This window comes from Plectropomus leopardus, chromosome 4 (genome assembly GCF_008729295.1).
Source record: "Plectropomus leopardus isolate mb chromosome 4, YSFRI_Pleo_2.0, whole genome shotgun sequence".
Classification (NCBI taxonomy): Eukaryota; Metazoa; Chordata; class Actinopteri; order Perciformes; family Serranidae; genus Plectropomus; species Plectropomus leopardus.
In genome coordinates this window covers 22464906-22478355 of record NC_056466.1, presented here as the reverse complement: position 1 = coordinate 22478355, position 13450 = coordinate 22464906, and the positions used below count along the sequence as shown (strand labels likewise).

At 39.0% G+C, this 13450-nt stretch overlaps 1 protein-coding gene across 1 annotated transcript in view; it reads left to right on the top strand.

The window, feature by feature from the left end:
• Window positions 1-946: 946 nt before the first annotated feature.
• The window catches only part of pkd1a (polycystic kidney disease 1a), a 94863-nt gene continuing 82359 nt past the window's right edge, over window positions 947-13450 (top strand). The window contains exon 1 of the mRNA XM_042484667.1: window positions 947-1436. Coding sequence (XP_042340601.1) covers window positions 1159-1436 — 278 coding nt within the window. The 5' untranslated portion in view covers window positions 947-1158. The remainder of the gene's footprint in view (window positions 1437-13450) is intronic.

Genomic DNA, 13450 nt, shown 5'->3' with positions numbered 1-13450 from the left:
AACTTGACAGTGATGTCAAATGCAAGGAGATCCATTGCTACAACCTAACCCACTACCTGGGTAAGTCATAACAGTAATAGTGAAGTATTAAAAATTACACAATAACAAAAAAATACACATAACACATACACAAAACTAATACACCAATTCCTACCATGGTCTAAACACGCTCACCTTTACCTGTCAGTGGGTCCAAAAAACAAGTCTGCTGTTTCAGAAAGTAACCAGTCAAAAATCCCTCCTGCTGTGCATCGAAGACTTTTTGACTGCTGTGATAGCTCACAGAGGCAGCTGTGTGGATCTCCTTTCTCTGGCATTTTCTATTTATTCATTCAATCATTTTATTTGTTTATTCATTTATTTGACTGTATTGCAGTATCTTCTCAATGTCACATGGCAGATAGAGTATTCTTTGGCGACAGACCTTACTGTTTTTTCCTGCCAACTCCCTTGGCGTGCTGAGAGAAGGATAGGTAGAAACTTGTGTTCACTTGTCATTGGGGTTAGCTGTAACACTTTTAAAAGGTTAGGGTTAGGGGTTAAAGCATTACTGGCATAGTAAACAAGAGAGATGCAAAAAAGATTAGATGTAGAAGACATCTTTTAAAAAAAGGTAGGTATAAATGTCCAGTGAGCTATATTCACATTTATCGTAATTATATGCCCTATTTAAAATAATTCTATTGAATTATTATGGATTTTAAGTTATTTTTCAGGTCTCGCTTTGTATTATTTTGTTTTACTCTCTCTTTGTGTTTCTCTCTGTGTGTGTGTGTGTGTGTGTGTGTGTGTGTTAGGAGGCCTTTCATTAAGCAGGAGGACATAAAGCTTAAGCCAGGTCCTAGCGGCGGCTGAGGGAACTGAATGAAGTGGAAAGAGGAGGAGAGAGGAAGTTCTCCAAAACTTTTTTTTCCCCCTGAAAGGATTGCGGAGAAGCTCCGTTAGATTTTCAGAAGAAGGGGATCCGATCAGAAGAAAAGAGAAAACGCAGGGGAGAGATATCGCTGTCAAAAAGTTCATCCCCTCTTCCCTTTTTGTCTCCTCACATGAAAGCGCTTAAAAAGGGGACGCGTGTGTTTTGTCTTTGTCCTGCGGATTTTGTTCCTTCCCTGCCTGAGAGGACTTACACCATCAGAGGCGATGAGATGTGAGTGAGCTATGCCTTGTGGAAATGGACAGACTTTATCCAAGCGAAAACATGGCGTCTGCGTCCCGAGGTTTAGCTTCTTTTCCACTCTGCTTGTGGCGCTCTGCTGCCTGGAGGCATGGGGCTCCGGGCCGCAGGGGGACGGCGGCGGCAGAAGCTGCAGCCCGTGTCCCGTTAACTGCAGCTGCGTGCTGGCGGGGCCCCCACCGTCCTGTGTCGTCAACTGCTCCAACATCGGGCTGGAGAGGGCCCCAGCTGCGGCAGACATCCCGCAGGCCACCAGCGTGCTGTAAGTACAGTTTCTCAGCAGTCAGAGCAGGACGGAGATGTTGGCTACAGTGGAGCCTACGATGACTTAATTTAACCAGATTTTAATTGTTAGAAAAGTTAAGACCTAATCTTATGAGACGTAAAAAAAAAAAAAAACAGAATGGCTACATTCACTAAACTTTGATAACATGGCAAGCAAGTGGGTTACTTTTTTTGTTTACTATGTGATGACCAATAACGGGGGTCACAAGCTGGTTTACCATGTTTTTATCTTCATCACACCACTTTCCCACTTTCCCCCACTTAAATTAAAAATTAAGAGAATTATAGTTCTGGACATATTGTTTGTGCTTTTGTTTTTGTTGTCATGCGTGACGCCTGGCTCGATTTATCAGTGGACCTTTTTCATAATAGATTGATCGTTTGAGTCACTAGTGAAGCAGAATTGCCAGACATTTTGCAGGTGTCAGTGTGTATTACTGCTTTTTTTGCATTTTGTACAATTGGAAATGGGTCATATTTGTGCTTTGTTTCTCCAAATATCTGATATTTTGGGGAGTTTTTCTTTTTCCACTGGAACAGTGTAAGGACAGAGGGATGTCATCTGTTGTAAAGCCCCGTGAGGCTCATTACAATTTGTAATTTTGGACTTTATAGATGAAACTGAAATTCAAATTGAATTGAAATTGCTATATATACAGCCCTTTGGAGCACGCTTTGTGATTGGCCTACAATGAACTTTGACTTGGGTTGCATTTAGATGTGAAATGTGCTATGGAAATGAATTTTCCTTGCCTTGCCTAATGATTAATCAAGAAAATAATTGTCAGATTAGACGATAATGACAAGAATCATGTGCTGCAGCTGGAGCTGTTCATACACACTCTGACAGATGTGGTGTTTAGACTGATATGAGCTAGAAAAACTTTGCACCAGTGTGCAAACAAAAGACATAAAATTACAAAATTATACTGCAAGAAAATGATGCAACATTTTAATACAGAGAATAATAGTGATATATATAGAATAGGACTTTCTATGCTTAAAGGTCACTATTTTTTGTGTGTTGTCCAGGCTTCTATGAAAGGCCAGACAGCTAGTGACTCTCTGTGTGTGGATGTGTGTGTTATAGTGTGTGTCTCAGTTTTGTAGTTTAAACAGAGTCGGTCACCAGAGAAGTGCGCCTGGTGTTTGTGGTGCAGATCAGTCTTCAGCCTCTGGTGCTGCTGCAGCGAGAACATTCTGTTCTGTGCCGACGGAAGACATATGTTATCAATTATTTATTTCCCACTCACACTACCGTCTTTTATTTAATGTAGAGATTTACTCTATAAACCAGGCGGTTAGTCAGGGTGCATTTTTTGGAACACGCCTTCTTCAAGAGACTAAATAAGCTTATGACATTTAAATGAGTTTTTGGAAGGAAAAAAAAACCCTGGGCTTTTTCAACTGAAATTCATCAAAACTGAAGGCAGCATGCTTATTTGTCATTATTTTTGAATGGATTTAAACCCTTCCCCTTATCTGAACAGGCTTCCTAAATAGCACTTGACTTTAGAGATAGTATTTGCATAAGAGAGGAAGAGCGCTCAAGTTAATTAGAGGCAGACCCTGCTGCAGGATATGCCTCTAATCATGTCAGACTCGGCGATAATTGCATCAGTCTATTTAAACCTTCTTGATCCTACTGTACCAGCAGAAGCCATATGTGGAGGTGACTGACTGGGAACATTGCTGTCTTTACTAATTCGGCCTCATATCTGCTGCTTCCACCATATAGGCAGGAGCACTGAATTAAAATCAGATATTTTAATTAACTCTGATTTCCTGACCGTGAAAGGTAGACATTCAGCCAAGATCCAGTGGAGAACTTAATGATATTCTTTTTATAGCTGTTGCAGGCAGTTCTGCGTTACCTATCCACTCGTTATTTAAATAAAGAAAAAAGGTCATCTATTTTTACGGGGACATGTCTGGGTAATGGCCAGACTGTCAGAGGCAGAGAGAAGAGAGCACAAGACTCAAAGATATATTGTGTTTGATGTGCGGTTCCTAACTAGTCAAAATATCTCTTATGTTATTAGCTCAAGGTCCACACATTATAAATCACCACATATTAAATTTTATTTCACAGAATGTAAACAACACGTGGGCTTAGAACACAAAAAAATAAAACATATTGCAATAATAAGCACAAACAGCACTTCAAAACTGAAGCTTTGTGCCAGAAGTTCACTGTACTTCCAGATTAAGTTTGTCTTTTACAAACTTGACACATTCACGAGTCACTTGTGATCTATTCAGAATGGAGCCGCAACCCACCAGTTGCGTACTATTGTTTAATATAGTAAGTCCTCCTAAAGGGACCTTTAACACTGTCTTATTGTTTAAAACAGTTTTCCTGCTCATCAAGGCTACAGTTCATCTTTACAAGGTGCATTCAGAGCATGTCTTCCAGCAAATACTGTCACAGATGTTTTAAGTATGATATGGCCTATAACTCGAAAAGAAAGGTCTATATAAATCCCTAAATCCCGATATAAAGGTCCTGTTCTTTTGGTTTCATTTCAAAATATATGAACAGTGAGCGATAGATTAGACTGTTTTCTCTCTGTGTGGTCCCTGTGCAGTTTGTTATTGGCAGTGTTGGAGTAAACAACCTGAGGATCTGCAACTGATTCATTGTTAAGTGTCCTTTACAAATCAACTAGGAGGGATGCTGTAAATGAGTAACAAAGCGGTGCTGGTGGTAGTGTGCCTGTGTGTGTGTGTGTGTCTTTATGAAGCGGGGAGATGTAATGCATGAATGTCCATGCACAAGTGTGTATGTGTGCATGCCATGGCCACACAATGACCTTTTGGGTCACTCACTTGTAGACCTTTTTACACAGAGATCGCACTAAGAGCCGCTTCTAAGTCCCTTACAAAATGACGACAGCATTACTCTGCTCCAGTGTATGATTTTGGCATCCGGCATCACAGAACCAACAGATGTGTGACTGGCTTGATATTTAACAGAACATCATCAGCCTTTCATGTAACATATATAATACACATCGGCAACACTTTCTAAACAATAACAATGGAGTAACAATCATTTACCTTCCCTGTTATATTGCTGCTGATCTCGCCCTCTGCTCAAAGAGTAAGGGGCTCCTGATTCTCATTGTTTTCCCAATTTGTGGATATTTACAGCCACTTTAATTGTTTTTTTGAGTTAGCTGCTAACCGCTGTCAGCTGCTTTTCAATTCATCCACATTGGGTTTCACTCGTAACAGGTTATTCTGCGTATGGTGCCGTCCTGCCGGCTGTCCTCTTTAGACAGAAACAGTTTCAGACAACTCTTACCACCCTGTTCTGTGCATTTACCATATATTAAAAAAGGTGAGGTGGTATAACAGCGCAATATTCTCATATACTCACTCAGATGGATGGTATTTTAGACTGCTGAGTGAGCCTGACGTTTTTCTCCTTTGCTCCACATAGACTCATGTGCTCCTGCTTTCACGTACAATGTCACAATCTGCATGATACTGTTGAAGGGGTGAGAGATGAAGCACATGCTGACACTGCACATTATTGATATTTCATCATTAATTAATCTGTTGATTATTCTTGCAATCAGTCATTTATGTACATTTTCAAAAAGCATCCAAAGTGACAGATTTAGATAGCTTGTTTCCAAACCCACAGATATTCTGTTTATTATAATACACCTGGTTATAGGTACTCAATAGATTTAAGGTATCAACCAAAATAACCCAGTACCAAGTACTGTTGAAACTTCTCCAGTCAAACAATATCTGTATTTTATTATTTTTGTACAGAGATCTAGATAAAAATCAGACTTTTTATGTTTTTTCTCGTAGCCAGTCCCTGCAAGTGCAAAACCTGTGCAGTCTGTGATGAAGTTGAGCACAGTGTAGTTGATGGAGTTGGCAGTACAGCATGTCAAGATGCCACCAAAAGTATGGCTGTATTACACGCCTGTGGCATCTGGTGGCAGTTAAAGCAGCTGAATGTTTCCATTCACATGATGGCTATGGAATAAAGAAGAAAAAAGGTATCAACAGAAGTACTATGTTAGTATCAGTATCACTTTAATGGTACTTGTATTGGTACTTGCATCTTCATTTTTTAGATGATACCCAGCTCTACTATCAAATGAGACAAAGATTCGATCATCATCAATTTGTTCATAATCAAAAGTCGCTGATTGATTTTTATGTGACTAGTCGACTAATTATCAGTATTGTCATACAACATAAACCCCCTTACACTCTTTCAACAATTGCTATCGCTTGACCATATTCTTACACATTTAAGCAAGCATTGCAGTTCAGTGTCAGCTTTTCAGCAACCCTTAAAATATTCCACATTATGAGTATCATTCAACATTTCAGTGACATTCACAGTAATTACACCTATTCCCACTTTTCCGGCTATTCCGAACACATCATCGTCTTCTTACTTATTTAGAGTTGCAGTGTAGCATCAGCGTTTTAACAAGCTTCAAAATATTCCACATCATTTATACATTATTGGGTTCTTTCAACATTTAAAGCAAGCCTTGCAGTATAGTGTGAGCTTTTCAACATTGAGCATTGCAGTGAAGCGTCAGCTTTTCAACTCTGAGCATTCACACCTGCAATTTCTTCAGAACTTGCATTCTCTAGTTTGTATTTAAAAACAACACAAAATAAAACAAAAAAAAAAGGTCTAGAGATTGCTTTTCCTGGGCAGGGTGGCGGATAATATCGTGAGGCATTGGTTCAGGGGTTTTATTTCTCTGACAATGCTTTATTCCAATGTGAACAGCCCCCTTTAAGGAAGCGCTTTTTACAGTAAACTAATTGAGTGGCATTTTTTGCTAGCATATGATTTTTTTGTAGTAGAAGTAGTTTGAACTACTTTCTCTAAATAGCTCTCCCTACGGTGGCTTAGCTGTAATTAAACTTCCTTCAGTCTAAAGTAGCTGGCATCTTGAAAAGCAGTTCTTTAAAAGTAGCTGGCAATTGATCCCTGGCAATTTTCCTCTGGACTGGCCTCAGTGCTACCTGCTTGACCTCTGACGTTACATAATGAACCAGTCCGCTGAAAGGTGTGGTGGCAGGTGAGGACGTCTGGTACCAGTACGTAGGCTATTGACAATTTTGGGACTATATAACCCCTAATCAGATGGGCTGCCTGCCACATCAAGTGGACTGCAGCTCGTAGGTTTGTCTTATTTGTTTTTTTTTCTATGCCTATCTAGCATTTTCCACCATTGTATGCAAGTAGGTGTGCACCTCCTTTGAGATGGGTAGTGAAAGAGGGTGTGATGCATGATAAATTTATTGTTTAATTTCCTTTATTTTTCATGCACTTTATTGACAATAACAATGGTAGTTATGTAGCCAGAGTATAATTATTTTGACTTGAAATTTGTGTAAATTTGTGTTTTTGTTCTATATTGAATGTTTCCACTGGTCATTGTAATCTCAAGGCTAGATGAGAGTCTAAATCATTTTTCTATAAGAAAAAACTATTATAAAACTACTAAGACTATTTAATCTAGGGTTATTAACATTTGATTTGACGATACTCAAAATTTTGCCCTGTGGAGTCTGGTAGTAAATATGCACATATTATTTGTGGGGCTGGAAGGCTTTTGTTTGTTTTGTTTCTGTTAAATTCACAAAGCTGTTGGCACCCACAAGCAGTGCCATTGTTTTCCTTTTAGAGAAAAGCAACAGATTTTAATCTGATAAATTGAAACACAGTAATAGAAAACTGAAGTGCATGTCAATGTCAGCCCAATGAGACAAGGCCTAGAGGCAATGCTGGATCGTTTGTCCTCTGTGCCCTTATACCTGGCATCAAATTAAAATGTTTTAGACACACCCACTAGTATTTTAACATGCTGCAGAGTGCAGTTAGAGAAAAGCATTCCCGTTACAAACCAGTCCATCTGTTCCAACCCACACACATAATAAAAATCTCTTAGCACTTCATACAGACAGTTTATGCAACTCTGAAGTCACTTCTGGGAAATGCTTGTGGACTGCTCTCGGGTTTTTTAAGTCTCTGCAGCGTTTGTTTAGTATGGAGATTGCTGTGTCACAATTTATCGTTGTGCTGTTTCTTGTCCCGGGACAGTAGTGTAAGAAAATGAATGAGAATTTGGTAAACATCTGTCTGAAAATAAAAATTTTCAAAGAACTATTAAATTCTCAGTGAAAGCCAAGGGATCAGTCAGGGGGTTTATCCTTCTGTTTATCCTTAATAAACATCCCTAAGGTGTAACAGATCAATATTTTTGGCAACACGTAGTTTATTGTATTGCTTAGTATTTTAAACTTGAATTTAATTGCTTTTACTTTCCTTTTAATGGCTTGGTCACCTTGGTCAATAGTTTAAAAAAATATTCTTTGATAAGTCATGATGTTATTTATAATAATAATAACAACTTTATTTATATAGCACATTTAAAAACAGTTGTTTACAAAGTGCTTTGACGGACAAAGCAAAGGCATGAACTCAGGGAATAATAAAAATAGACATCAACAATCAAACCAAAAAGAAAAAGCTAAAAGGCCAGAAAAAATACATACTCTAAGGTCAACAAGAATAATAATAATAAAAAGCAGATTTTTAGACGTTTTTTTTTTAGAAGGATGGGGTAGAAATAAATAGAGAAAGAGCAGTTAAATGAATAGAAAAAGAGATTTAAAAATAGAATAAAATAAAATAATAAATAAATAAGTAAATAAAGTTGACATTAAATGAAAGAAAGCAACTCTGTAAAAGTGAATTGTAAGAAGTGATTTAAAAGCCTCATCTCCTCAGGTAGGTCGTCCCAAAGTCGGGGGGCCCTAATGACAAAGGCATGGTCGACTTTAGATTTAAGCCGCGACCCTTCATATACAGTACCTTCACTAAAGCCGATAAGTCATTTCTAAGAAAAACCCAAAGCTCATGTCAGAGCTGAAATACATCCAGTACAGTCTATAGGAATTTATTTCATAAATAACATTAGAAGCCCAGAAAACTGTTCACAAAGCCACAGAGACACTCACAGGTGCAGTGTAGGTGCTGATGTAGATGATTTCTATTTCATCTATACTGAAACAATAACAAGAGGTGTGCAGTATCTGTCATCAGTCTTTGCTTTCTGTATAGCCTCAGGTTTTTAGGTTAGCTGTGCTACGTGGTCACCGTTAATGCTAACATGCTTAGAATTTGCATGGACTATACAGCATGTTAATATGCTGGCGTTTCCATTTCAGTGCTAACGTTACTTCTGTAAGGGGCTCTCTGTGTGTTAGGGTTAATTTAAGCCTTTTTTGTAATGGATCCAACAACTGGGTCCATCCAAGATGCAATGGAGCCCAAAGAGACTTTTCCCATAACCTTACACTGGGAAAGACAAATTCAGTGGGTACTTTATTTTTTTCTCATTTCACACTGTCAGGATTTGATGCATTTATGTTAACGCTTTGAAAGTCTAGAAGAGCGGTGTGATTATATCATTTTAATTCCCATTCAAGTTTGTGGAGCGCTAAACCAGAAGATAGCTGCTTGGCTGATGTAAACGTCTTGTCCTCTGGCTCTATAAGATCCGAGTAGTTGCATACCACAGAAAACTTTTTTCGGCTGTATGTGCCACTGAAAAGGAACCTGCTTCCAACGCTTTATCCGGTTCTCTTTATAAAAGTTAGCATGCAGCCTTCAGTTATTGTAATATTTTCATTTGTACTGATATTTTCTATATGAATAGTGAATCGTTTTTTTCCAGTTACATTGATTGATGATGAGAAAAGGACTTAATAAATATAGTAAATGGTAGTAGAAAGCAGGTAAATAAATATGTAGGGCAGGTAACAAAGTGAAGTAGGGCCTAATGAAAAATTTTTTGGAGTCAGTGCATCCTTTACCTAAACTTGAAACACACTCATGGTGCTATCTGCCCTGCTCAGGAGAATTCTGGTTGTTACCATGGCAGAGAGATGCACACACACACATGCCCTGCAGGCGTGGCAATGCTCTTTTACTCTCTTGAGTCTATTTCCAGGGAGCAGTTTTGGGCTTTGTCCTCTGGTTCTGAGGCTTCACAGCTGTCAGAAAGACAAGACTCAATCACAAACTCTTCCCCTTTTTCTGTGCATTATCCATTTCTGCTCCTCTCCTTCTCCAGAGGTCGATATCATCCATACAGCCACCTATATACACACTCACACCCACACTCACTGGCTTTAATGAAGTGGGAAAGGAAAGATTGAATCGAGCAGCCATATGCAAGGAAGAATTTGTTTTGTTGCCATAGCAACAGTAACTAATGACATCACTGTTAGAAGCACAGACATTCCAGAGGGAAGAAACGAAGAAGAAGTCGAGATAGCTCCCATGCTCTCCTCCTGTGTGTGTGTGTGTGTGTGTGTGTGTGTGTGTGTGTGTGTGTGTGTGTGTGTGTGTGTGATTGTACATGCACGCAGTAACTTTTGCCTCTGGTAACAGAAATGATTTGGTTCGTTATTAACCCATGTAGGTGTCGGTTACACGGTAGACTGAGGGAGGAACTCATTTTTGCAAGAAGGCGTATTTGTTAAGGATGGGCATGAATACTCCAGCGCTCATTTAGACATCAGCATTCGCTCAACATAAAGAGTACTCACTGCCACCACTCCCATGACTTTTTCATATATTTGTCTTTTACAAAACATATACATACAAATACACACACACAGACATATATACATATATATATATATATATATATATATATATATATATATATATATATAAATGCAGAGGGTGGCACAGTGGCGTTGTGGTTGGTGCTCACAGCAAGAGGGTCCCTGGTTCGATCCCGGGTTGGAACGGGGTTTGGTCCGGGCGGGGGCCCTTCTGTGTGGAATTTGCATGTTCTCCGCGTGTCTGTGTGGGTTCCTCCCGGGAACAAGCAGGAACATGCAGGTCAGGTTGATAGGTGACTCTAAATTGCCCTTATGTGTGACTGTGAGCGTGCAAGGTTGTCCATCTATATGTTTCCACCCGCCTTCCGCTCGATGACAGCTGGGATTGAATCCAGCTCCCCCACGACCCTTGTGAGGACAAGCTGTTATAGACAATAAATGAATTTCATAAAATGAAGACCCTTGAATTACTGAGTGTATTCAGGCAGTGTAACATGTGCACATGAGTTAATTTAAAAAGCAAGTATGTTGTTGTTGTGAGACAGGAAACAAGAAACTGGTGTGATAAATGCTCTGAAATACCATGAACAGTATAAATAATAATTCCTACTATAATTAAATTAATCGCGGCGGCTTTAAGTGACGTGTGTAGCTGTGCAAAGTACAGCTAATACATGTCTTTGGCGGTTTATGGTAATGAAGTCGTCCAGTGTTTCCTGCATCAGAGATTAATTAAGCATACTGCCAAGCTAGGCTGACTGGCGGTCACTCCTTAAGGAAACCACTTACAAAGATCGTTTTAAGAATTTTTAAAGAAGCTTCCCTTAATGCCCCCTGTGGCATGTTGAATCTCTGCTTTGCATTTTAATGTGAAGAACTTTTTGTGAAGAACAAAAGACAGAGCAGCAGAAGATGTTATCTTGGTTATAAAAACTGAAGCAATACCTGTTACATCTCTCAGTAATTAGCATCCTGTAGGTCATTGTGTTTTGCATGCAGCCATGTTAAAATGTGACCCGTTGGACTGGACTGTGCTCCGCAGTGAGAGTGAAACACAGTGTGGCAGGTGTTCACTGCAGAGAAAACATCTGACTTTTACTCATCAAAACTGCTTAACCTGTTGTCTCCCCGTTGTTACTCTATCTGCAGCAAGAAGTGGAGGGTGATAATTGGATTTTGTTGCACTTGCATTTTGTGTGTGTGTGTGCGTGCGTATGTGCATGGGTGTGTGTGTGTGTGTGTGTGTGTGTGTGTGCATTGCAGAAGCATATCCTGTTTATGTAGTCTGTTCACACTGGGCGCAGAGAGTCACAGACATATAGAAATCTCTCTCTAAATAACAGTCTGCCTGAGCTAAATGCCAACAAGGGGCTAAAAAAAATCTGGATTTTTAGCCTCTGAAGTGTAGAATTACAACCCTGCCAAAGTGAGATGCTAGAAAGGCAGCTTTTTGTTTTTCATTTTCATTCAGTGTCATGACATAGCCTAATTCAAATTCATAATAACAAGCTTGCTTCGCTTTTTTTTATTCTCGAGTGAAGGAATGTTGTCTGCCATTACTCAAGGAGAAATATCACACATGGTTTTCTGATGTAACCTCGTCACAGCCAAAAGAAATATGCAACTAAAAACATGAACATTAGAAGACAATAAATAATCTTTTTATTTGATTTGATTTATATCTGTGGATTTGTGTGAGGGGGAAGTCAGAAATGCTGCATTTGAGTTTCATTTATTTCATATCAGTGAACATGAAAGGCACACATGAAACCGATGAAACTCGCAGAAAGAGCAGAGAGCACAGCGAATAGAGTCAATATAGCGAGCAAACAATGAAGTGGCGTAGACTGTAATCAAACTCAAGGTGTGGAGGGCCGAGCAGAATTAATTTTTGCCGGCAAGCTCTCCTTGTCTCAGTGGTGTTGGATGCTTAACTACTGATTGCCAGGGGCCAAATGCACAACAACCCTGTGTTGGCGTGAAGTATGCATACACACTCTTTATGCAGCTTACACAGCATGAATATGTTTTCTGAATCGGGATCTCTGTTTAGTTTAACTCATGTGCAAAACCCTGATTTCCACACCAGTAGAAGACAAGAAGAGACAAAGACAAGAAACAATGACATCAATGTCTTTGTGGCACTGGCAAGGACATCCATAAGCCAGATTGGCCACCCATACACAAATACAAAAAGAAAAAGGCATTTAGTCATTGATATTGGATACATTTTCGTTTTTTTTAGTTTGTCCATCTGGTCCTACGTCCATCTGTCCTATTCTTGTGAACACGATATCTCAACAAGTCTTTGAGGGAATTTCTTCAAAGTTGGCACAACCGTCCACTTGAACTTAACAATGAGCTTGTTACATTTTGGTTGCCATGGGTCAAAGGTCAAATTCACTGTGATGTTGTCGTTCTTATTCTGTGAACAGTATCTCAAGAGAGCACCATGTTTGAACCTCTGCAACGTGAGAAAATTGATTTCTTTTAAAAACACAGGGAAAGAAAAACATAATAAGCAACTTGGCAAGAAATGTCCAGCAAACTGAAATAAAAACCAAAAAAGGGAAATGGTGACAAGGAAATGAGCTGAATATTAGCTGGGAGGGATTAATAGAAATTTCTTGTTAAGCTGTATGTTTTTGAAAGAAATTATGCCAATTTGTTCAGGTTTCAAAGGGTTTATCCTGCTGATAGGACACACAAACCGAACCAAACCAATAACCTCCGTGGCGGAAGTAATCAGTGTCTTTCTCATGTAATTTTGTTACCTCCTCTTAATAAAAGGAAACACTCAAACACACTGATTCACATTTCAATGAGCTTCCTTTGTGGAAATTTCCTCATAATTTGCACAACATCTGGGTGTAAATATTGTCTGCCAGTACTACAAAGCCAATGCAAAGTGTGTTTAACATTTAATTTTCTTACCTTTGATGACAACGTCTTAAATTAAGGACATAGAAAACTTAATGCAAAACAGCAGTTTATTGGTATAGCCAGGTGTCATAAAAGAGATGTTAATTATGTTCAACCTTTACCATTCAATTTGCCAAAGGTCACACATCTCTCCTGCCAAGGTTCAAATGTAAATTAAAGCCCTTTTTTTACATATTAGTTTTCAGAATTAAATCATGCCAGATGTATAAACAATGCAAAAGCACAAAAACCAAGCATATGCCATCATTGACATTTATAAAAACAGCATGTTGGGTCAGAATCAGTGCAGCTCATACAATACACAGACCAGGTGAACACATGAATATTTAGAGTGGAGGATGACAAAAAGAAGCTGACATTATTCCTTTACGCCTGTTAGCCAGTTTCAGTACATATGTGTGATTTTTAAGTGTA